This window comes from Charadrius vociferus, unplaced genomic scaffold (genome assembly GCF_000708025.1).
Source record: "Charadrius vociferus isolate BGI_N301 unplaced genomic scaffold, ASM70802v2 scaffold163, whole genome shotgun sequence".
In the NCBI taxonomy this organism is placed as follows: domain Eukaryota; kingdom Metazoa; phylum Chordata; class Aves; order Charadriiformes; family Charadriidae; genus Charadrius; species Charadrius vociferus.
Window position 1 is genome coordinate 4,981,634 of NW_009648332.1, and position 26,172 is coordinate 5,007,805.

Here is a 26,172-nt window from a genome sequence, read left to right on the forward strand (position 1 = left end):
ATCCCCGTGGGTATTTTGAGCCTTCTCCAGGTGAACATCCTAACCACCAGACAAGGACATTAACAGTGGTTACTGCCATCCCTTCCTCCGGAGGTGGTTTAAAAGGTTATGGCTGTGCCACGTTACATGATGGTACCAAGATGGGCCAGAGAAGCCCACGACCTTGGACCTGGCCGAAGGAGGGCTATTTCTTTTCCCGACCACAGCCAGGTCACCGTGGTCCCAGGGCGGTCTTTGTGTGTCAGTGCAGGATATATAACCACAATAACCCGAAGTCGGAATTGGCTTTGTTACTAAGGCACCTTTATTGCTGGTAATGCTGTTAAGGGGCAGGATTGGCCCCATGGGTAAACAGGCTCGGGCTGTTGCAAGACCCACCGTCACGTGGCAGAGGGCAGGGTGAGGGGCTCAGGGAGGGCAGGGAAGCCCCCGTCCCCACTGCTGACGTCAACCAGGGGGCTGGGGAAGAGTCCAACACAGGTCCTGCGGTGGCTGTGGGAGCTAAAGTTGTCACTGCTGAGCTAATCCAGTGGTCCCACGCTAACCCCATTTTAATTTTGAGCATATAAAAAAACTGCAGGTAGTGCTTAAGCCTCCTTCCCAACACCAGTGCCAACCAGAAGCCCTTCAGAAGTCCTTTCCCTAAGAGCAGTGGTGCAGAGTCAGCCCCAAGCTGGTGCATAAGGGGAGCGAGGAGCCGGCCGAGCCACAGCTGGGCTTTCCAAAGCCTTTGCTCCTTGCTGGGCTCAGCTCTGCACCTTTAAAATTGACCCCAGGTCTCCCGACCCCTGTGCTGTCCCACACGTCCCCTGCATCCTGGATGGGACCAGTTTTGAGTCTTGACTGTATCTTATCTTATGGAGAAACGGAGCCCCGCAGTCATTTCCAGCAAGTAGTGCCTCCAGGGAAGGGCTGTGCTGAGGCGTGCCGGCGCCTCCGGGGACCATCACCAGGGTCTCTGTCACCCCACACCTCTTGCTTAGACATGAAGATGAGGACTCCTGAGAGAAGCCAAAGCCACGTGCTGCCTGACCACCCCTCAGCCGAAATATGCCCACAGAAAGACATTAATGGTCAGCAGGAGAATAGCATTAACATTGCAAACAGTCTTCCACAGGGTCTTTTCCTCGATGCTGGTGAGTCTCCGCTCCAGGGCAGCTTTCTCCTCCTGGGACAGCGTGGGTGTGGGGCCGGTGGACAGACCGCAGAACCACAAGTACAGCATTTTCCAGCAGGGAGGCTTGGCTGCTGCAAGAAACGGACCGAAAAATGGATGTTAGCATCTAGCTGGGATTCTTCCCTCCCTCCTTCCACTAGTTTGGAGGTGCATTCACCAATCTGGAGTGAGGCTTGAGGTGCACCTTAGATGGGAGATGTGAGATGATAATGAGAGATGGGAAAGGAAGGGAAAAGAGGAAGCTCTGCCTCAACCATGTACAGCACAGCCTGATTACAGTTGGTTGATTACAACACCAATTGTTCATTAGTTAATTAACAGACCTCTTCCTGCTCCTCCCCAACCCAGCTTCCATCCACTTTCACAAATTCCTGACAGCATGATAGTCCATTTAGCGATATCCTGGCTTATTTATTACACGTGACATGCGGGGTGAAGTATGTGTTTTAATTGTCAGCCCTGTGCTGTCTGCATTTCACTGGCTGCTCTTTCCAAATATAACCTTTTTTTTGAAATGCAGAATGTCATAAGGCCTTGAGAAAGGTGTTACCCAAAAAAAAACCCCAACCCTCATTAAACTGTCAACTGCTGTGTTTTGCATTTCCTTTCCCATCATTACTAATTACCAAAATATGAAGACATTTGTTTATAAAAATTTGAGCTAGTTAAGTGAACTAGAAATTGATAAGAAATAATAAATAATGCTGAATGGCTGGATTTGACTTAAACCCAAACTTACTCTATTGGTAAAAAAAAATATTAAGAGATTTCTTTAGTTGTTCACTTCTGTTTAGCTTGGCTGTAGTTGGTACCAGCATCCTTTGGACTGACCAGCAGAAGGAAGGAGTGAAGAGATCTTGTGTATGTGCCTTTCTTCTCTGATTTCCGCTCTGTAGCCTTGGAAGGTGAAGCTCAAAACCAGAAAACTGCATTTTTTTAAATGTATTTGCAGAATAAACCGCTGTCCACTCTGAAAAGAACATGCCTGTGTAGCATCTCCTGCTACTGTTCTGTCTCCTGACAGCTCTTTAAGTCCATTTGACTCTTTGCCTTCCTTCTATTAAATACCCTTGGTAGGACACACAGCTATTTAAGCAATTTGGGTCTGAGTTTTAACCGTGGCTTATATCCTAAGGGAAGATGAAAGATACTATTGGCATAATGTAAATGAGGAAACTGAAGCTTGTAGATTTGTCCTAGGACAGCCACAAATTGTACATATCTGCTCCCAGTTTCTCATGGTCCCTTCAGACTGTGATGCTAATTTGATACAGTATGTTACAGCATCACTGAGTGAGTTTGGCCAGCAGAGCCCACACCGAGGTAAGGAGGAGGCATCTCTAGCACTTACACAAGGGTTTTATCTCCTATCCATGATGAGGACAGGAAGGGATGCTACCTTTATGTGCTGAAAGTTGAAATTACAGAGGCTGCCGCGACATTCATAGCAGTAGCGGTAGCTGCAGCTTTGGTTATGCCTGCAATAGCGCTATGGAGCTCCTCAAGACTATCTTGGTGAGACAGAAAAATAGATGCAGTGTCATGGCACAAAGCCCCAGTGTCAATGGGGCGAGGAGCAGTGTCCCAGCAGCACAGACCTCCGTCCTCCCAAGGTATGTTTGGAAGTGGCTGTTGACTCCCATCTAAGGAGTACAGCACACCATTAAGTGCCCTGACCTGAAGTGCTAAAATAACACCGTGACTTGGGCATAGCTGGACTGGGGTAGTTTGCCGGGGTAAGCAACTTGTTCTAGGGAGGAGAAGGAAAAACATTTTACTGAATTGTGGTATTTTTCTTTGTTTTTCAGGAATGGCAGCTCTTCTGAGTCATTCAGAGGATTGTGACATGAAGGTAAATGCTAGAAGTTACGTTGGGAGAACCAAGAACTGCAACGCTTTCCTTTGTCACGTCCTTATAACTGGTACACCTGTAAACACAAGCCTCAACTCCAGTGTATGCAACAGAGGGCCTCTCATGAGCTTTAGAGGGACTTGCACGAGATCTTGGCTGTGCACTCACATGCACATGAGTGTTCTTGTTCACAGCCCACCACCCTACCTGCCTCCTCCTTGTCGCCTAAATCTCCGCTTTCAACCAAGTCACTCTCTCCGTTGGCTGGATTGATCTGTGCTTCTTCACTCTTGTAATTTTTCAGGTCAATGGCAGATGCTTTTCTGTGTCTTGTCCACCATGTCAGGCAAGCGAGCTGCAAAGTGGGACAGAGAAGAAACAGGTTATTGCCTGCCGGTCCCAAACTGGCACGCCAGTCACCTTCCTCTTCAGGGGGCAGAGATCCAAGATGATCCAAGAGACCCATTCTGGGGCGGTGGTTGTTCCCCCACTTTCTCTAGGGGTATCTCCCTTCCGCCCAGGTGCCCACACCCTGGAAAAAAAGGCTGGTACCATCCAGCTGGAGCTGAAAAACTGAGAAAAAGTGCAAATTATTATAGTTTCTCTCCTTCTATTTTTTTAATTAACCTGTTCCATCCCTGTCTCTACCAGAGGTAACCTTTTAGTAGACACTGAAGAAGCAGCTTCCTATTTGCTAGGCTCATTTGATTGACATGAAATAATGATCTGCATCCAGAATGGCAGTCCTCCAACAGGGAAGGGTAATAAAGTCAATTAAAAAAAAAAAAAAAACGAAGCCAAGATAACCCTCTCTGGATACAGACAGCAATTGTACCCTCAGCAGAGAAAGATCAGCAGGGTGTTGCCATGCAGATATATGGCCATAGGGGCACAATGCAGATACATGGCCATGGGAACACTGGTATCTGAGTAGCTCCTTCTCTGGGATATGAGGAGGGACTGGAGGATCTTCTGTCTCATCTCAGCTGTTGTTTTATAGGAAAAAAAACCCAAACATGTGAACACTAAACCCCACAGTTGGGACAATCTCACATCAAAGCAGCAACCTGCACTTCCAAATGAGCTTCTCTCAGGGCTCTTAGTGGGAAAAGCAGCACTATTGTGTCTCTGCTCTGTGACTGCAAGTACGCGTTCAAGAAGGGCACCTGTGTGGGCAGACAGAGCCATGATGGCAAATATCAAGTCACAATTCACAGGGAGGATTATACCACACATTAGACCGACAGGTGTAGCTACAAGTAGAAAAAAGTGAGCTCTGGGCACACACTGGAAGACTTACCCATCCAAACATCTTTTCTCTTTTTTGCTTGTTTGTTAGTTTGGCTTTTTTTTCCTTTGTTTTTCAATTTCAGTTTTCTCTATTAGGCCAATACAAGACATTACCTCTCTCTGCAGTCTTTCAGTGAAAGAACGTCAGAAGCCATGAAAGACCATCAGAACAGACAGGCTGCTGTGGCTGCAAACTGCTCTGCTTTACAAAAGCAGGAGGTCTGAAACTCTTATCCTAGGGCAAGTGTCGCAGCATAACCCCTGCCAGCAAGTAGGACCATGCAGCCACTCGCTCACTGCCCCCATTGGGATGGGTGAAGAGAATCAGAAAAGTAAAAGTGAGAAAACTCGTGGGTTGAGATACAGACAGATTAACAGGTAGACTGAAAGATGTGCATGCAAGCACAGCAAAACAGGGAATTCATTCGCTGCTTCCCATCGGCGGGCAGGTGTTCAGCCATCGCCAGGAAAGCAGGACACCAGCACGCATAATGGTTCCTGGGAAGATAAATGCCATAACTCCGAACATCCCCCCCTTCCTTCTTCTTCCCCCAGCTTTACATACTGAGCATGACATCATATGTTATGGAATATCCCTTTGGTCAGTTGGGGACAGCTGTCCCGGCTCTGTCACCTCCCAACTTCTTGTGCACTCCCAGTTTACTCGCTGGTGGGGCGGTGTGAGGAGCAGAAAAGGCCTTGACTGCTTAGCAACAACCACAAACGTCAGTGCACTACCAACACCGCTCTCATCCCATAATCCAAACAGTGCCCCACACCAGCTGCTAGCAAGAAAGTTAACTTCACCCCAGCTGAAACCATGACAGGCAAGTCTGAAAGTCTTCTCCTCCCTGGGACATATGGAGTGCACAGGGGGCATTAATCCTGCAGACCTCACAGTGGTCCTTTTGCAGCTGTGGGGTGGGGTTATCCATCCCAGGGGCTCAGGTCTTTGAATTTAAGCCAGGCCTGCTGCTTCTTTGGCTGACCATGGTAGACCAAGCAGCTTGGTGGCATCGGCACTTTCTAACCTCTGCGTGCTCTGGCCAAGCTGGGCAGCAACGACCTTGCTCATCAATCCCACTCAGATGCAGCTGCCCGGGTCCATGGACTGTCCTCCCGCTCCAGCCCATCGACCGCCCTGCAGAGGAGCCGCAGGATGGCACCAGGGCAGCGAAGCTGCAGTGGTGACAACAGGTCAGGCAAAGTCATACATTTGCCTGATGAGTGGCTGCCTCCCTGCTCTGCCTCTATGGAAATGAACGTCTCAAACGGGTCACTTACAAAGTAACGTGAGTTTAATTTTTGAATTTTACACGCACAAATCTAGGCAGGAGTTTCCAGCTGACACAAAATGTTGCATAATTTCCAGAAGATTTATAGCTTTATTTAAATCATTTTCAACCAAGATGAGCACTGGGCAGGGCTAATCTTTCTTGTCACGATGTGCTAAATTGCTTTGATTTGATGATCCTCATCTTTCTCAAGGATTCTTTTTTCTTTTTTTTTTTTTTTAATCACTTAGGAAATGGCACTGGAACATAGCAAAGTTTCAGGGTACTAAAGGATTTCCAAAACTTTTTTTCTTTTCTCTCGTCTTTCCTTTTGTCACTGAATGACTGTCTTCACATTGCAGCAAAATCTGCAAGGGCTGGAGTTTAGCTGGGGCTCAGACTCTGCCAGATGGAAGTGAGTCCCACTTGAAAGCAGCACAGACACACAGGTAACCTTATCACATATCAACCCACTGACCCACCCAGGAGCTGGTCCTTTGACCATGGCCAACCTGCTCAATAAAGAAAACCACCACCTTAGAGGGCTCCTTGGTGAAGCCTCACACCCACGCTCCAGCTTCAAGCTCCCCTGCGGTGGCTTTTGGTTGTCTTAATTCCTTCAGGTCCCCCTTTCTCCTCTTTGCCATTGCCAGAAAGACGTGTGCTATGGCAGAGCAGCAGCACTGTGTGGCCATGGAGGCCACCACGGGACTGGCTACACTTCCCTGGCACAGACTTAGAAAGGGATGGGGACAGGGGAGGCAGATGATGGCATGTGGTTTACATGCCTGGAGAATGCAAGCAAATACATAAATATGGAGAACTGCTGACGGAGGAGCTGCATCAGCATAATTTACTTGGACCTTGGAAATGCTGCCTGAGGCCACCATACCCAAGGGCAGGGACCGGGGGAAGTTGCTGCTTGGTGAGTCCGAAGTAGTCCTGCAGCTCCACTGCCCACCACAGAGCCACATTCGATCACTGCTCAGGGAGCTCCATGCCCTCACCCCCATTTGCTCCTCTATGAGTACCTGGTTCCCACAGGAGCTGAGCACATTTTGCTCTAAGTGGCACTAGATAATGCTGTGGGAGCTTCAGCTGCAGCACCTCGGGGTGCAGTGTTGGTTCAGGCCAGCCAAAGCAGGCTTGGTGCTCCTCCCAGGCTATGCACCTAAAGGAACCGCTGAATCCAGATGTCGGGACACAAGAAAAACCTCCCTGACCCCAGAGTACATCAGGTGGAACTGCCAATCCATCAGCCTGTCCAGGTGAGCCCTGACCCCTGGGGAGGTGACCTGCTCATGTAGCACTCGGGCTTTGGGGGCTGTTCCTCTCCCTTTTCGCCCTCACATTCTCCTTGGACAAGGGAGTTTGCAAGAACTCAGCAAAGTTTTTCTTTTGTTGTTTGTAAACTAGAATAAATCCTTCTGTTCCAAAATGCCATCTGGCACCTGACAGTTGTGTTTCAGCTTCACAGTCTCAAATTTAATTGTAAGCTCTTTTGCAGGGTTTTCAAGGACGGCGTGACACAATATGGACTACCTACAATGAAGACATATGAACTCTAGAGCATACCAAACAAATTCCTTGCATACTTGTTTTCCTGCACAGCATCAATCACCACAGGGATGGGAGAGTGTCCAAAACAGCAGGAGAAAATGCTACAGCTTGCAGTTCTTGGATTGTAATTCATTTAAAGCCAGGCACATTAGCTGTACCATTCCAACTTCAGATACAAATCTCTTTTCTCCCTTTGCCCATTTACTATCTGAAAAGCATTGAGATTCAATATTTAAAGCTGTCCAGTGTAGATCCTCAGCTGGTGTAAAGCAGCATAACTGTGCTCAACAGCTGTTCCCGATCTTTGAAGGCGATGGAGCTCTGCTGATTTACATCTGCTGAAGTATGATCTATCACTATAATTCTTTCGCTTTTTCTTTGGTGGTTTGTTTTTCTTTTCCTTTTGCTTGACAAAACAAATGGCATAATTCCTAGCTCTTACACAGAGTCTTTCATCATTACATCTCAAAGCTCTGCACAGATAAGGACTAGCAGAACTAGTCCCGTGCGATTTTTATGGAGGAAATATCTGAGGCTCATAAAGACGATTGACCAACACATGAGACTGGAAAGCAGCAGAGCTTCAGAAATCCTCTGCCAGGACACCCCTGACGAGCCCCCCACCCAGACACTACCATGGGAAACATACAGGCTCTTCACCGCAGGTTTGCCCACTTGCAAGCCAAAACCCAGCAACCCAACGTCACTAATGGCCAAACACACAGTTCAGGTACTAGTTTCTACCCAGAGGGTTAGACCCTGACACATCCATCCTGATTTCTACCTCTTGCCCTTCCTTCCCAAAACCCTTCTATCCTTGAGCCATCTCAGCACAGCCACAGACTTATTTAAGATGAAGAGACAAGCCCTGATTGCAGGACATCCATGAGAAACCATGCCACCAGGAGTGATGGTCCAAACCTACATCTGTGCTCCTGTCTATAGGAAAAATTGGGGTGAGCGTGACTGAGGGAAAATGAAAAATGTTGGCTTTAATGCTGCCCACTCAGATTCATGCCAGACAGGCAGCAGCCCACTAATGTTGGCACCTACTTCAGCTTAAAACCAATATCTTCACTTCGGCTGTTCTCTGAGGAACAAGGTCAGACCTTTCCTGTTGAAATTGGGGATAAATAGTAGAAACTGAATGGAAATCAGACTAAAACCAAATAGGGACCAACTTTCATGTTCCTACCGAGCTGAGAAGAGAGAATTAGCTACCACTTACGGACACAAATTGCCTGCCAGCCCATCTCATTTTCCTTGTGGTGGGAAGACACTGAGGGCAGAGGGGCACATGGGATGGTCATCACCATCATCAGATGATTGGTCTGGGTCTCTGTGTCCAGCCTCTCACTGCCATAGGCAATATCATTAATTCTTATTCATTTTCTTCAACAGAATCTGTTACACAGATATCAAGGCCTGAGCTCAGCACTATGTGGGGTTCATAGCCTACCAAAAGGTTATCCTGAACATCCCTCTTTAGAAAACTTTCCCCAAAAAGCCCAGCCTATGTTTGTTCATGGCCAGCACTGCCCCTTAGCAAGATGTCCTCCCTCCCTGGCTCTCCAGATGCAGCTGGGGGGACCAGCCACCACCCCTCACCCTTTGTTCCTCTGGGATAACTGCATACAGCAGTTTCAGACAAAATCCTGTCCTACCTGACCATCCCATTGGCTTTCCTCCCTGGACTCCTTCCAGTCTGAATCCACCTTTTCTGACCATTGGCTCTTTGAAGAATATATTGAATAAGGTCCCTTAAGTCCAGCACCTATAAGCTCACCTATTTCTACTGAAAATCTCCTCTAAGGAATCTCTGATTATCATAACCTCTTTGTCCCTGATGCTATTATAGTAGATCTTCATCCTGAACTGTCCCATTAAAACGTGCTTTAAATGTTTTTATACCTCCGAGGTCAGACTAAAAAGCCCATAAGTGTGCTGTGGCCAGTTTCTTCATTTCCTGAACTGTTGGTATGATGTTCACTCTTTGCCAGTGCTATGTTAATGCATCTTATCTTGCTATTGCTATGGGCAGGGAGCACTGCACATGTTTAGTTATCACAGGTCAGATGATGAGTGGGAACTCATTAAACCACAGTAATTAATTGCTGGCAACCATCTGGCCACCCCTGAGCAGTAGTGAACAACGTAAGCAGCAGAACTAATGGTGCCTCCTTGCCAGTATTTCTTTCTCCCATGTGGATCCTCTGATAGCTAATAAAAGCTGAGACTTTATCTCAAAGCAGACACAAAGACAGTTTCTCTCCCTCCCCCTTTCCCCTATCTGAGCACCTGCTTTCATTTAATCTTAAGGAGACGGGTATCTTTGACACCACTAACATTCAATCAAACATTGATGGAACTGGTTAATGCTTTACAAGTTACGAGGAAGCAACAGATAGAAAATGCTATGATGGCATCACCCTCATTTCCTCATGCAGTTAGACAGGGAAAAAAATAGGTATTTTAAATCTATCCAGTAACCTTTGTTTGGAGATAGATGGCTTTTTTTTTTTTTTTTTTTTTTTATATTGACAGCTGCTTTAAAACTTGGGACTGGGAAGAGTTGCATTCGGGTTTTATTATATAAAGCCTCCCAACTCTGCACTGTTTTAATGTGTTAAGTAAAAGAAAGTTGTGCCTGACTCAAAGTTATTAAATGCAATTGAGATCACATTGGGACAAAATGTTATTTTCCTAAATGCCCATGTTGCAAAAGATATTAATCTTGTTTGCCTGCAAGATTGATGCTGGCTCTGCTGAAACAGGGTAGATGCTACAATTAGATATATTTAATTCCTCCTCAGCAGTGCTCTGTAATATGATTTCATCTCCTTCGCCTTCTTCTCTTCTTTCTATTCCAGTTATGATGGGCTGTGGTGTCTGCCCAGCTCTGGGCACAGCATGGGAACTCACACTCAATTTGAAGCACTCAGGGCCTCAGGAAGCATTAACACTGTGCGACCTGGGGAATAGAAAGCTGAGGAGCAGGGGCTTCTTATTACACACCGCTTCTTAACCATGGGAGGAAAAGAAAAGGACAGATTTCAGAGATTTTTGGAAACCAAACGGGAGCTCTAAGAAGAGGGTGCCACTGCAAGTCACTTACCTTTTCTTCAGGGATCGGTGGGGTGCAGAGACTAATAAAGACAATGACAATCGCAGTGAGGGCACAGAGGATGAGGGCAAAGTAGAGGTAGTGCAAGTCCTTTAGCACAGCTGGTCTTCTGTCCTCCTCACCACAAGATGGTGTGCTATAAATAAACTCGATGATCATCCGAACAAGACCAACAGCTAGTCCAACCATGAGGCCCCAGAAAGCGCCCTGAGAAAAGGCAAGCATAAAGAAAAGGTCACTGAATGTTACCTTTGATTAAACTTAACCCTCTCCCCTTCCCTTCCCTTCCCTTCCCTTCCCTTCCCTTCCCTTCTCTTTTCTTTCTGCTCTTTCTTAGACGAAGGCCTTTTATGCCTGATGGAAACCCACACCGACATGCCTCAAAAGAGGATGTTTTAACTTAAAAATCCTTATTTTCTCTTTCTGCCCTTGAACACGCAACAGATAGAGCACAGACAATGCAAGAGTCTCTTCCTAACAGCATGCCTCTGACTAGACTTTGACACATCATCCCTAAAGTGCGGAACAACTTTGCCTTTCGTGCTTTCAAATGAGTCTGCCAAGAAGCACCACTTGCAGTGGCTTCTTGGAAGCAAATGCACCTACAGGAGGGACTGGGCTAAGATCCACTAACGCGTGCCAGGGAAAGGCTGTCTAATTGTCACACTTTAGCTGGACTGGCTTTGACTTTAAAGAGTCTCAAAGGCTGGGTACTGAGGGGAGAGCCATGTATTTATTTTATCAAATTAAATACGTATATCAATAGGTTGTTGACACTTACAGGCTCGTTAATCCTCTTGCAGAAGATTGCCAAGATGAAGAGAGCTGTGATCGGTGGGGCCAGGTAGCTGGTTATGGACTGAATGTAGTCAAAGAGCTTGCCGCTGTTGGCTGATTGAATGATCGGGATCCAGAGAATACTGATGACTACAAGGATGAGGATAAAGACTCTGGAAGGTGAGGGTAAAATTGTATTAGCTCTGTAGGTGGTGGAGGCCCCCTGAAAACCAAGCTTTGCAGGAAAACACATTTCCAATTGCTCTCAGGATTTCCCAAGAAAAAATCCACAGATCACTCTCAAGAACCTTTCCCTGTGTACATAGGAAAGGAGAAAATTGTTCTCTTCTAGAAAGTCATTCCAACCAATTCCCAAAGTTAACATCACAGATTTCAGAGTGAGCTGAGCTAGGACTTGCCAGTCGACGTGCATGAGAGATCCACAAGGGCATGGTGGCTCCCACCATGATCTGGATCAGTGCAAGCCCTTCAACCTGGTGCTTCCTAGAGCGTGACATGATCTTCGAAGGACTAGCTCTTGGATGCAACAGAGAGGGAGCTAGAAGGTTGTGGAAGCAGTCTTTCTGCCACCTTTCCAAGCAGATAATGTGCTTATTCTGGTGCCTTTGACAAATTCCAACTCATTTGCTGCTTATGAAAATTGCTTCATTGGGGACTCAGGTCCATACCATAACCCTTCTTCATCTTTACACTGTATGTTATAGAGGTTTCTCCATGTTGCTGAACAAGAGGAACTTCCCCTCTCTACTTTACAGTGGTGGAATATGAGATTGCCTGCAGCCTTCAACCAACCCACAGGAAAGTTTAGAACTTAATGCTCATGACTGGAGAGGAAAAGCACCACAAACATGCATACTTCAGCTTAAATTCCACTATCAGGTAGAGAACTTTATTTGCCCCTGCTATGATGCAGTACCAAAGCTTGCTCGCAAAGGGCACTATAACTTGTCCCAGAGATAGAGAGCTGGGAGGCCCAGCTCCCTGCACTTCTCCCTGAAAAAAAAAAGAGAAACTGCAATGTATCGTTCCTGTCTGATGCAAAAATAATGTGCTCTTAAAGATCTCCAGTGACAGTGACTCTAGAGCACCTTTGGCTTTTCTGAAAGTTACTTTTCAGGCAGTCTTTATGTGAAGTTCAGCAAAGAGAAAGGCAATGATCTACCTAGCTCAGTGGTACGCTCAGTGTTTCTCTTTGACCAGGTCTATCTGAGATGAAGCTGGAAAATGTAATGCTCTTTCCCAGGCTGCGTTCCTGCTCTATATTTTAGGCACCAGATTTTTCTCAGTGAGTCCAGACTGAAGAACGTAAATGCTGCACTCAAAACACATAATGAGAGCAAAGAGACATAAAGAAATGTAAGGACCTGCCCACAATCATCAGCTCCTTCTCTGAAGCCTTTCTGCGGATCCGCTGCCAGATGTCTATAACGAAGAGAGTGCTGCTGCTGTTGAAAATGGAGGTGAGGGAACTCATCAAGGCTGCCATCATCACAGCAATCATCAAACCCCGAAGCCCTGGGAGACGAAAAAAGGCAAGAAAAATGAGGACTAGACCTTTGGCCTCTCATCACTTTTTCATCCCGATGTCTGGTAACTGCAGTAAGATTTCCTCATCCTTAGGACGGGTAAGAGCAGCATGATCCCCCCTGTGCAGACCATGGCTCAAGCCCACCTCCAAGTGTAAAGGTTTCTCACCATCGGGCATGAGTTCTATCACAAGTTTGGGGTAGGCAATGTTGGAACAACCCACCGCAGCTCCACAGACCCTTTTACAAATGTCCGGGTCCACACAGCCCACTTCATCTGTAAGAGACAGGAAAATGACAAGAAGTTAGTGTGAACTCTGTTGAGCCATAGGATGTTAATTCAAGGGAACAAATCTTGATGCCTTTTGCAGGTTCATATAAATTCAGAGGTGCAGCTGGAATTCAGCTAGAATGAGTGGAGCTGAAAAACATTTTAACATCGTAAAATAAAGGTGAAACTTCAAGATGACATTTTGTGATTCTGTTCAGGCTACAGATATAACTCTCTTGGATGTTGCACAATTGTAATCCTCAATGATTTGTCATTTGTGGGAACTGGACTGTTTCCATGAACCTGTCAGCTGGATTACCAGGGGTGTTGCAGGCTGAGTTACTCCTATTTGAGGAAATCTGGGAGACAGGGACTTGAGACACTTACACTTCCCTCCAGGAGTGGCCCTCCTAACCGGGGTATTCCTCCTGGGAAGGAGCATGCTCTGGAGAACCCAGCAATGAGAGTTTCTTGGGAGACAACAGGATGGGAACGCTTGCTCTTTCCCAAAGGAGGGCTATTTTGCATAATCCACCAGGAGTTGCATGAATCTGTGTGGTAGATTGCTAAAGCTCTCACCAAATATCTAATGAAAGTAATCCACAGGACCTGAAGGACAACCTCAGTGTTTCGTGTATTTCATTTCATTGGTTTCCTCCAGATAGACAGATGCACGCAATCTCCACAGCGTGGAGCTGTATGACCCCCATGGCAAAATATGCCCCATATGGATACTCCCAGTTACTTCTGCCACTGTGGGAGCACTGGAGGTGGAGGAAGGGCATGGGAACACCATTGTACAACAGGAATCTATAGCAGTATGGCTGCAGGACAGCAGTTTGTGAGGTGTAAAAGTGCTCGCCAACCTGTCTAGGATTAGTGGTCACGGCAGGAGTACAGCCCTGTGGCTTACCTGGGTAAAGAGCTCTGCTGATCATTCCTGGCATGACAATGAAAAACATAGGGAAGATTTTCAGATATCCTCCCAGCACCGATCCACCTTTGGCATGGGAGAGGTTCTTGGCAGATAGAGACCTTTGGACTATCACCTGCAATCAGTGCAGAAAGGGAGCAGAGAGTAAAACAGAAGCTCTACAGAGAGAGCAGGATCCATCCTCTCTCTGTCTCTCGTTCTCGTGGATGACTTTCATCCAGCAGGATCCCAGGGTGTTTTGCATGCCAATGGCAACTTTCCCATCTCGGTTGACTGCAGCCTGCTGCCACTGCTCAGAGCTCAGTGCACAGGCTATAGGAGAGGGCAGCGTGGAAATTTCCTTTACAGGAATCATTTCGCCCTTGACTGAAATGAAGCCACCTTGAGGACTGGAGCCAGCAGCTGTACAGCAGCAAGAGACAAAGAATGAAGCAGACTATAGGTGTTTTGGTACAAGTTCATTCGTGGGTTTTCATGATTATCCCATCTTAAAGCACAAAAGCACCGTGTCTTGCAAAACAAATACAGTTTTCCGTGTTTCTAGCTTGGAAAGGAATAAGAGACATAAGACCTCCAGGAATATGAATGGCTTGTCTGGAGGTCTACACAAGGTCATTGCAGAGCCAGCTCCAGGTCCACATTTTCATATCCTTGTCATGGTAACTGTATGAAGACACCCGGTAGTCATCAACCCACAGTGGGATAAAGATGGAAGAAAATAACCTGCTCTCCCTGCACTAAGAAGTGCACAAAATAAGCAGCTTGCTGAGAAGGTGGAAGGAGTGAGATATTCTGGTCTAGACCAGTAAAAAGGTAGTAACTCCCGTACAGTGAGACACAGTCATGTTTCAGCTCACAGATCCACAAACCGAGGAGTGAACTGGAAATAACAGCGTGGTGGTTTGTCTGGAGAGGGAAAAACTTTCTTTACCTGGTCAGTGCACCAGCACCAAAGAGCCAGCACAGAGAGGCCAAATATAAGGCCAGGCCAAGGAATGTCTCCTGTGACTGGATCCCTGAACAAATGAAAGGCATCCGCACGTGGGAGGTGACAGGTCGTGTTTGGGACTATAATCTTTGGTATTGCTGTGCTGTATTTCTCCTGGAGTCCTTCATACCAGCCAACTTTTTCAAAACCTGAAAAGAAAATGCCAGTGATTCAAGGGCTGGTGCTCCCTGCAAAGTTATTTCCTTATCTGAGTTTCATGATTACTTTTCTTTTCTCCTATCTTCCTCTCATCTCCTTTCTTTTCATTCCACCCTCGCTTTTGGCAGTCAAGGTACAGGAGTCGGTTGGATTTTGTCCAGAGTTCTTGTGGTTTTAACAACGCATCCTGAAAGGGGATCAATACAGGAAAATCTCCATGATCCTAATCCCCACAATGTCCTCAGCACGTAGTCTTTGCTCACACACCCTCCAAGAGCTGGAGCGGGAAGGTATGACATGAAACAAGATATACGCATATTTCTGTTTGCCAAGAAGGCTTAAAGAAAAGACTAATGATGGTCAGTTCCTTGTTGCTTTTTTTTTTTTTTTTTTTTTTTTTTATAATGCTCAGTTACACCCAGATGAATCCACAGTAACTCCCAAAGTCAACAGGGAAAGTCAGCAGAATTACTCTGAATTTACACGAGCGCGGTGAGAGCTGAATGTGGCTCTAGGGATGCAGTGTTGCAAGCTCTTTGGCAACTCCAGTTGAACCCAAACCGGCAAGGTGAAGTCATCCAGAACCTCACCTCCATACAGTTAGTGCAAAGGACAAAGTAAGTATGACTTGTTGGTGAATGAGAGTTGTGCTGGCACCACTTCTGTAAGTGGTTAAAACTCATTTCTGCACCACATATGAAAGAGGGAGGTACCCTGCTAAGGTCTGATGACCTTGGGATCATTAAATTAGTGTACGATACCACTGCAGGTTCCCCTTACCTATGAACATGAGGACCAAAGCTCCCAGCACCATGATCAGGGTCTGCAGCGCATCTGTGTATATCACAGCCGTTAAACCGCCTGTGAGGAGAACCAGAGACAACAGGCAGAGTGCATTGCCACGTACAGTGAAACAGGTTCCTCACCTGGGAAGAAGTTTTCCTTGGCCCCAGCCCTGTGATTTCAGGACAGACCCATTAGGAGAAGCTGGCACTGAGCTGGTTCCCAGGACCCTATAGCTGTCACAAGCCCTCCCGTGAGGAATGGCCTGAAGGGGTTGTCCATGTTCATGAGAGGACTTGGAGGCAGCTCAACATCTTAATATCTAAAGATGCTAATGTTAAAAAAGAAATAAAAAAGAGCAAATATGGGCAGTGGTAGCTATCTGCACAGAGGGAGGTGGAAGCCTTTTGTAGTATTAGAAAATTCTCTAGAAAACAGTGATGTTTCCCTCATACCAGTTTCCTTTGGGCCAGGAGGGGAGAGGGGAATAGCCAGAGGTCTCCAACAGGTAGGAGTGACAGGGCAGGTACTACCAGCAACCAGGGGAATCTCTCCCTCACAGCAGGACCTGAATACTTTCCCCTATGTAGAAAAGGGGAAACTTATAACCTAGGTTCCAGTTTATAATGTTTCTTTTTAAATCAGCTATTTACCAGCTATGGTGTAGACAGCAGTCACTGCTAGCAAGACCACAGTGGACAAGTAGAGGTTCCAGCCCAAAGAGATTTGGATGAACAATGCTCCAGAAAAAATGTCTGTCTGGAATAAAAAAAAAACAAACCAAGGGCAGTTAGTAGTGTTTCATGCAAGTGAAATCTAATAAAGCAGCCTGCAGCCCTCTGCAGCTGAAAGCATTGACGAGGGAGGACACCACAAAGGTGAAGTGGAAGAGGAGGAGAGAGCATGGGGCTGTTGGCTGGGAACCTTCGTGTTCGCGGTGTAGGTAAACCTTTCCTCCAGGTCAGAGCTCTCAGCATCTGGGAGATGGGGCAGCAGGAGGAAGAAAATTAAAGTCCCACACCAGGGGACTACAAAGCAACCAAAAGAGTATCTTACAGGCAGCCTTCATGGCGTGTAATCCTCACTGGCACAGAGAGGTATTGGTGGAAACCGCCATTCCACTTGCTGACTGTGAAGACATCCGTGAGGAGCAGGAGCCCGTGTATCCACAGGCAGACACAGGAGGGAAAGGGGGGGCAAATAGCAGAGACCAGTTTCTACCCAAGATTACATCTCAGTGGCCCCGTGGCCTGGAGACACTCGAGCTCAAAAGATCCCTACAGAATCGCTGATGTCTTGTACGATGATTTATTTCTCTGAAAAGGTCAACAGCTTGTTTTTCTTTCCATGCAGTTCAGCATACTAGAATTACTCCAGAAAAACAGGTTATACCTGCTGAGGACCTCACTAGAAATACAGAAACCCCCATCAGCCCTGTTTTGTTTGGACCTAGTGGCAGAGAGAGTGAAACCAGAAACGAGGTGAAACCTGGAATTATACAGATAACATCATTCAGATGAAGAAGGCGATATGGGAGATGTGTATGTTGGGAAATCAATCTGAAGAACACCTGCAAATCTGGTATGGGTTGAGATACAGGTAAAGACATTTCCCAAGGGCAACAGAAGGGATGGGGTAAGATTTCTCTTTGCTGTACCTGAAATAAGCACCTTAAAAGCAAGTACCCAGTGCAGCTTCCAACCTCTGCAACCCTGGGACAGGACAACCACTGTCAGGACACCACAGGAGCCACTGTGCCTTCTGGTTTTTCACTTCCCAGCAGGAAATACAAACACCTCTGTACCCATGCAGCATCAGTCCTTTGACAACAATATTTACTGAGATTTCTGTTGTTCTTTGCAAGCAGGGAAGACTCTGCAATGCCCTACTTGCTAACCTGTGCTTGGGCAAAAAGCACAGGGAGAAAAATCCTTCTTGTAACCAACTGCTTGCTGTCCAGCCAGCCGCTAAATGAGCTCTCTACAAACAATAGCACTGCTTAATAGAAAGCACCTGTCATGCCCATAAACTCCACCAGCCACATCCGTCAGCCACGCGTGAATTAGCTGCACAGAGGAGAAACCACTGAGACGAAACAGCAATGAGTGAGGCCAGGGTCCTGCTCTGAAAGGTATTGGCAAATACTGCTCTGCTGAAGGTCATTTTGAAAGACTGGTCGGTTTTCACCATGTACATTGACTGTGTAGCTGTGCACATCGTGGTGCTCTTGCAGGAGACCCCTCATGTGCCCAGTTCTGCTCCAAATGCCTCTTTGCAAGACCTCACCCTGGGCAGTGCTTCAATCCTGGAGACAGTGGTGGCAGCAACGGACGACATGACCAAGAGCTGGCCATTAGAGGAGGAAATCTATCCCACAGTCCCAGCCTGGAACTCCTCTTAATGCACCTCCCGGGACCTGAGACATAATAAGCCTGGCAGAAGGACCCTGAAGCCAGCTGCAAAAGGCACATGGGTGCCTCATCTCCAGTCAACGTCACCCAAAGCAATGTGATATCTAAATACTTCAGTAGGGTCTAGTGAAAACTGACTTGTACTGGCCATGGGACAATCAGCTGGAGACAAAGGATGGACATTTTCAGTCCCTGTAATGGATTCTCAAATACAGGCCTCTCTCTTCAAGGGCACAGGTAACTCTTAGCAAATCTCTGGGCGTAAGTTCTGCCTCTTTGTAAATGGAATTTAAATGAAGTAAAATACCCAATAGCTTACATAGCTTTTTGGCTACCAGCAGGGTACAACGCTACAAGCTCTTCAGGAAGGATGCTAAGTTTTTTCTTAAGCCGGAACCTCCCTCCCTTTCACCATACCCTTTTTATCCCTTTCACCATACCGTTTTTATACAAGTGGCAGAAAGAGAGAGGAATAACCGTAACGTACCTAATGCTGAAAACTCAGCTGCAAGAACAACAGCAGATTTATGATAACTTAAGAGAATTTCACACCTACAAGATGCAGCCAGCCAGACCCTCAGACAGGGTAATGCTGCAGTTCCCCTGTCTGTATTGCCTAAGGTTTCATCTGACAGAAGAGGGAAAGCAGGCAGGCAGCTTACAGTACTTATACTGTTTAGTAATTAGCTGCCATATCCCTGTAAAGTTCTCACTGTGCGTTGCTGTTTAATGAGGGCTCTCTCTCTTAGGGGAGGTCTCCAGGATCAATACGGAGGCAGGTATTTACTTGAGCAAAGCAGCACACTAACACACTGCTACTGTTTCTGGTAGCTGAGCTGGTCCTGTCAAGGACATCTGAGTTCTCTCTGAGCAGCCCTGCGTTGTACCAGGATGACCTACCCCTGCCCTAGACACAAGGCTTGTGTTCATTTGGATACATACGGATATCTTGGTGAATATATAGAGAATGAGGGACAGTACGGACATGTAGATTTGTATCCTCTGCCCTCCAAATCTCTTCTGCAGGTATTCAGGCATGGTGACCACTCCTGCTGCGATGTAAACAGGCACAAAGATCCAGCCGAGAGCCAGAAGTGCCCAGGTAGCCTGTTAAGGAGACAGAGAAAATAAAAGCACGATTCAACACATGGGAATGTCTTTCTCCTTTGCTTTTTCAAGTGGACATCCTAAGAAAGCAGAAGGGTACAGTGCCATGCCATATATTTGTGAAGCAATCTGACTTTTTCTCCCTGTTCAGAAGAAGAGATGACAAATGGAGGAATTATTACAATATAATTAGAAGCTTTTGAAGTTCTCCTCCTACGCCCCATGTCTCTCTGTCATGAGTGGCACATCCTGTTCCATCTCTTGGTCTTTTGGGTGAGATGGTATATTATATTGCTCTGGATCTCTGAAAGTTGGTGCTGTATTTGGTGGCCTTTGAAACCACTGATGCTGTGGCAGTGAAGAGTTAAGCGATTCAGAGAAGGATGGGAGCATCTGTTTGTTGCTTGATTAGCAAGTGATGAGGCTGAGGCAGCAGACTGTCCCTGCGGAGCATAAAAATAAGCAACAGCAAGAGTCTGCTGGGATGTTCTCCTTGCAGGCTGATGCAGATGTGCTTCTGTCACTGGTAGATAAAGGGACAACTCAGTTGCTTTGCCACAGGTGAAGGGTCTTTTGGAAGGTGTAAAGGCATCTCCCATCATGTATTTCTTCTCTGAAACCCAGCAAAAGCCCAAACAGGAGGTCTTGAGCACAAATAAAAGCCATTGAATTATCAAACCTCACCTCCTGGCTGTCTCAGCCCATTACCTTTCATCCAAATACCTTACATTAGTCCAGATTTTACTTTGATCAGTTATTTAATTTATCAGAAATAAAATTGAGCCCCGTGAGCAGAGATTGTGAGTGACTGAGGAGAACAGCCACGGCTCCTGCAATGGCAGAAACTGGCTTAGGTAAAAGACGCTCATATGATCCCTGCAGCTGAGTGACGTCCCACGACAAAGGGTGAGAATAATGACATATCTAAGGTCCCTTTCCAACCTGAAAGAAATTAATCTAAACTCATTAAATTAGATTTGCCCTGACATAAAATGTTGTCTTCATGAGCTTCTAAAATGACTTGAATAGATTTACCTAAAGTACACAGATATTGGTATGTCCTAAATGCACCAGGCTGAACACACGCTCTGGTTTCTTCACAAAGGACTTAGAGGTGATCTTAGTAGTTTAGAAAAAAAAACAATCCAGTGAATAGATATCCCAGGAAAGAGTTTTTGGTGGGCTCTGCCCGTGCTTGGCAAGTATCCGGCACTATTAGCAGTCTCTGCTGATACCGACAAGAGATTTAGAGTTAGGTGAGTGATGTTTATTGTGAGGCTGGCACTAATCTCACTCCTCATCACTGCAGCTGAGAAATTTCATTAGCATCACACACAAAGGGCCCGGTTTTCATGCTCCGTGTGGTGTCAGTGGCAATTTTCCAGGCCACTTCAATAGGGCAGAATGAGACCTGCATTCGCACCCAGATGTTCACCCCAGAGACGTCACATTTTGGCAGCTGACAGGTGAATGCAGTGTTGCCGAGTCTCATGGCTTTACACTGAATTTTGGAGCACATGCTGCTTTTTTTTCAAACTCCCTGTACCCAGAATCCTGTTATTATCCAAGTACCTTTTCCACATTCATTATCTTTTATTTTAATCTTGATGAGTGCAGATTAAAGCTTAAAAATATGGCCATGTGCTTCTGGGAAGGTCAAAGAGCTAATAATTTTAGTGGGCTCCACTTAAACTAAAATAAAGATCTCATGTTTTTAAGGCTGTCTCAATGTCTAGAGGCTTCTCTCCCAAGGCTTGAGAAATTGGAGTTGCCGATACTGTTAGCATCTGATTTTGGAGACAAACCCCCAGTCCCTTTGTAAACAGTGACATCTTAGTTAACAACACAACTGACTCTTACATTCCACTCAAAGCCCCCAACAGCAAGGCCCCCAGCTGCTCCAGTGCCCGCCAGGCCGATGAACAAACCGCTGCCCACGTTGCTTGACATCAGGGATGCTCCAATCTGAAACACATGGCACAGGCACAAAACCCAGAAAGTCACCCTGAAGAACTTCTGTTATCTGCCCAAGCATTTTTCCCCAGCACTCTCTTTCCCCAGGACCTCGTCTCCTTGTAGATAGGTAGCTGGGTGCTAATGGACAGTTGGGTTTCCCTTTTAAAGAAAACTATGGTTTTGTATCTTAAAGTGGGTGCGCCCACTCCCTTCCACCGCCCCCACTCCAGTTCAAAGCTTAATCTCAGAATCGGCATTCAATTTGTCAATGGTTGTCCTGAGATGCATGCCTGTTATGGGGTGAGGGAAGCGTGGTGACAGCCACAGATATCTCAGTGTCCATGAAACAGCCTTCTCCAACCTTGCTGACCCTTGCTTCATGTCTCCATGCCTTCCTGACAGCCCAGCATCTTTTAAGTCTTGCACTGAACATGCATGTGGTGGTTTACACAGCCAGGGTGACAGGAGTGCTCTCCTGGAGCTCGTCCTGAGGGAGGAGATCCCTGAACCATAGCAGGGACGATGTTAGAAACACGCAGGCCTTTTGTGTTTAATGTCTAAACATAGGTTCAAAGATATTCAGCTCTGCAGTAGGCTGGAAAATGCAAATGCCTCCGGTTAACTTTAACTGTAGGCATGGTAGGCTGTCCCTGCCATGGCTCATTGACATCCTAATTGGAAGAATGCAATCTCCAAGGTGCTTGAAACAGAGCAAAGACTATCTGACTTAATTACTACTTTTATTTGGCATAAAGCTTCACCTCCTTTCTGTATGCCAACACCAAATTTCTCTCTCAGGGTCAAATGAGAAGTTACCCAAAGGACAAGTCTAGCCCTTTTGTCTCCTGAGAAAGTTTGCTTTTAGCCACATCACCTACAAGGATCTTTTCTCTCCTTAGTACTGCTAGATGTGAAAGAAGGAATGACGGAATTTGATCTGCTTTTCACCTTTGAGCAAGGTAAAACATTAATATGGCATCAACACCCACACTGACTCATGCCAACAGTTCTGTCTTCTTGTCTGTCTAAGAAAACTCTCGATTAGAGAGCTGGCTGCTGCAACATGAATTTGCAACTGAGGTGGGGACTGGTGCTCTCAAGAACTATAAACAGTTTTCCTGATATCTCTATCAGACACAGAAATACAGAAGACACATTACACAGGAGCAGCAATGTAATATCAGGGCTTAGTTGAGGCTGTCTAACACGCAGCAGAAATCTGCCATCCCTATATAAAAAAAAAACCCAAACAAATACGTAAGCCAGCCACGTGCTCAAGGGGAAGGCTGTGAGGAGCCGAGCCTGCAGGAGAGCTGCAGAGGTGGCATCAGCTCTCTGACAAACAAAAGTGAAAAGTGAAGAGCATTCGAGACTGCTCTGAGCCTAGAATGGGAAGTCAGGAGAGCCAAGAGCCAACCTGTACACAACAGACTCTGTGGCCACCTGCGGTTGGAGCCACAAAAAATGAGAATGTTTTGGGGTTTATGTTTTTAAAAGAAAAAAGAATGATGTTGGGGGAAAAATGTTCCATTTTAGTACCTTTTAATTTTTCTGCTCCTAATTAGACAAAACTAGCTAAGTTTCTCCAGTAAATGTCACTTGGCCAAGACAGAAGTATAAAGAACATTTAAGAAATAACACATTTCAGAGAGGTGTATGTGTCTCTGATGGAATAGGTTGAAAATCTAGCCTAGTGAATTTATGGGCAATGTACATCCAAAGGAAAAAAAGAAAAAAATACAGTGTTTTGGTTGAGAAGCGCATTCCGTTACCCACGAGTCACTGGAGAGATATATGGTTCTAGAGTCTGGCATTGGCTGAGAAGGATCTTTATTCCTGTGGCGTTTTTATTCCTTTCAAACTTTAAATTATCTTTATATGTACCTTTCACTCCTAAGAAAAGGTGCCTTCAATAGATTTTTTTTTTCTTCATAGTGAAGATTTATACTTCGGTGGTTTGAAGTTTATATCCTTTACATCGTTAGTCAATAATCTCAACTTTACTCTAAAAAGCAAGGGCTCAGAAAGTCCTGGGCTTTGGGATTATTTTTTCTTCAGTCTCTAAATGCTTTTTTACTGGATAGCACATTCCTAGATTACCTAATGCTCTCTTGGCTTGGGGACAATGGTGTCTTTGGTGAGTTGGGGCCAAAGAGTTTCAAACCCAGCTAGGCAGTCAGCGCTCCCTCACTTCCATCAATGTGAACATTTTTACTGCTGACTTTAGCAGAGAAATGGAGACTTGAAAAAACCTGAAGATGCTGAACTATCCTTTTGTACCGGCAGCTCCACGCTGTAGCCCATTAGCAAAGCTGCATAGGATGAATCCTGGTGGATCCTCTTCATCCCAAGACTGCAATTAAAACATGTATGGACTGGGTCCCCTCGCTGGACCTGCCCTCCTTACATCTGGAATTGCTTTCAAACCATGAGAAACAGAGGGACGCATTTCACTCACAGGCCACCAGGTCATGGATCGTCCAGCTAGAAAATAGCCTCCAATGGTCCCCCGGCTTGCTCGTATGGATGACTAGAAGCACAGGAAAAAGAGAAGTGTTTTCCTCCTTTTACCCACCCTCAAGTCAGACCCAATTCCCATCCCAGTAGCCTTGAAACATCCCATCAGCAAGCTCTTGCACCACCCTAGTCCTACTGTCTTGGGTGTCACTGCAGTCAACTGGCTTGCCCTACTCAGGGCGGCACAGACAGGTAGTGCATGGCACTGACACAGGCTGAAGGAGGGCCCCTGTGAAAGGCACCTAATTTTGAGAAATCTAGGGGTTTGTCTGCTCTCAGACAGGTGAAGATATATATTCCCTTCCCAGGGAATTGGTGGAGTCACCATCCCTGGAGGTATTTGAAAGACAGGTAGATGTGGTGTTAAGGGACATGACTTAGTGGTGGTTTTGGCAGTGTTAGGTTGATGGTTGGACTTAATGATCTTAAAGGTCCCTTCCAACCTAGACAATTCTATGATTCTATGTTTGCAGCTCCAAGAAAGGTTGCCCACCCTCTGAAGATGGTACACACTAAGAGGAGGCATTTCCCTCCTCACTGTTCAGCACTGCTAGCAAGTGCCTTCAGAATCAAATAAGGGAGAACATGGCACAAGGGTGAGAATCAGAGCACAACCTTGTATCTCATGGGACACCACCAGGGACTGCATATGGGCATGACATGCAGGTGCACTCCAGGATGGTTAGTGAGGCCCTGCTGCAGCTCCTGCTGCCTTGGTTCTTCCCACTGCTGTGGATTCAGGGTTTCCAGCAGCCCCACACTCGTATAGCCACATCACGCAGCCCCATCTAGGGACTGGGTGAGAACTGCAGGGATTTCAATGGCAATAGGATGTCCATAGGCCAGAAAATGCTTCTGATGTGAGCGAGGCTGTCTGTGCTTGCTGTTTGCAGCAACCAGCAACTTGGAGTCGGGCACCACAATAAAATGGTTTGCTGCAAAATGCCTATGCGCATGGCAGCACCCAGGCTAGGGAGCAGCACTGCCACCAAGCCAGGAGAAGCCGGAATGCCTGCTGAATGTCTCAGCATCAGCTCCAAAAATTGTTTTGTGTATCTGTTAAGTACGCCAGACTTCACCCATTGCTTCTACATCTCTTTGTGCAGGTTTCTGATAGTCCTGCTTTGGAAAGAAGCTGTGTGTACCTATTCCATGGCTTCTCCTTGAAGGTACCACTTGGGAAAGAAAAAACAGTTCAGCCAACCAGAACACTATAGGTCTCTATGAAAGAGGCCTTTGCAAAGTAACATGAACAAATAATTAGCAACAATCTTTTCAAAGCTTTTAAAGTCCCATTTCAGTCTTCTCCACCCCATCTCAGGCTTTTCTTTTGCTCCCTGCCTGCCCACACCCTGGTGTGAGACTGCTTTGCAGCACAGGGGGTAGGCATCATCCCCAGAACAACCTCCAGGGAATCACCCCTGGGTTGTCCCCATGTGGGGTGGGGGTGAAGGCTCACAGAAAGATCACTGTCACCCCCAAACCTGCTCAAGAGGCCCTGGGTTATCGGTGCGCACAGAGGATGCCCCTTTGCAGGCAAACACCTTTGTACCCAGGAGGGGGCTGGGGAAGATCAAAGGTTCTCCACCTCAGGCAGACCTAAACCCAGTCACCTCAGGGACTCACCCATATCCCAACGGCGAGGACAAAGGCGAAGTAAATAACCACAACGATGATGTCTGCCACCCCAAAAGCCACTGTCGTGTCCCCCGGCAGCGTGGGCAGCTCTGTGGTGGCTGAGGTTGTCCGGCTCATGGCTGTGAGTGAACTGCTGATTTTCTCTCTCACGCTGGACTTTGGTGCACGTTGGCCTTCATCTCTGCCCTTGTAATAATTAACAGGGTGGAGAAGGTGTGAGTGGGGAGCGGGATCCAGGCAGGACTGTGGCTAACGTTTTCCCAGCAGGCCCCAGCAGGAGCTTTGGCTCCATGGTTCATCAGTGAGGACCTCCCCATAGCTCTGCAGTGTGAGCATCCCTCCCAGAAGCTCCTGCATCCTTTTACCAGCGGTCCCCTCTCCTGCCCATTTACCCATTGGTGACAGCCACTGGGGTGGCAAATGGATAAGCATCACATCATTGTCTTGTCCCCCACCACTCTTTCATATCGCTTTCTTCACAGCATCCTATAGGGGAAAGTTCCTCTTAAGAGGAGCTTCCTGGTGCAGGTGGTGAGGGTAATGACCTGTGCAGGATGGATGCACCAGCACCCACCCCCAGGGGCAGGACCAGCGGTAGATGAGGGCATCAGTGGCCCGTTCCTCACTCGGTCCAGCCGTGTGCTGCCTCCTTCCTCATCCTGAGCTGCAGCTCAGGGGTACTCCACGCTGCAGAGAGACCCACAGCCCTGGCGGATGGTCAGCAGAGAGGGAACACGACACTGTACATTCACTTTGCAGACAGCAACAGGGGAAAGTGCAGGGAGGAGACAGCTGAATTTCCTTGGC

The 26,172-nt window shown here is 46.7% G+C and overlaps 1 protein-coding gene across 1 annotated transcript; it reads right to left on the bottom strand.

The window, feature by feature from the left end:
• Positions 1-1,039: 1,039 nt before the first annotated feature.
• Positions 1,040-25,407, bottom strand: SLC5A9 (solute carrier family 5 (sodium/sugar cotransporter), member 9). Its single transcript, XM_009884834.1, has 14 exons — positions 25,354-25,407; positions 23,669-23,740; positions 21,115-21,219; positions 19,090-19,254; positions 16,390-16,495; positions 15,734-15,814; positions 14,738-14,943; positions 13,786-13,921; positions 12,771-12,878; positions 12,440-12,590; positions 11,059-11,227; positions 10,269-10,484; positions 3,237-3,384; positions 1,040-1,248 (listed from the first exon to the last, which is right to left on the bottom strand). The coding sequence occupies exons 2-14, from the start codon at positions 23,681-23,683 to the stop codon at positions 1,040-1,042; spliced, it is 1,815 nt and encodes a 604-aa protein (XP_009883136.1). The 5' UTR covers positions 23,684-23,740; positions 25,354-25,407.
• Positions 25,408-26,172: the final 765 nt, after the last annotated feature.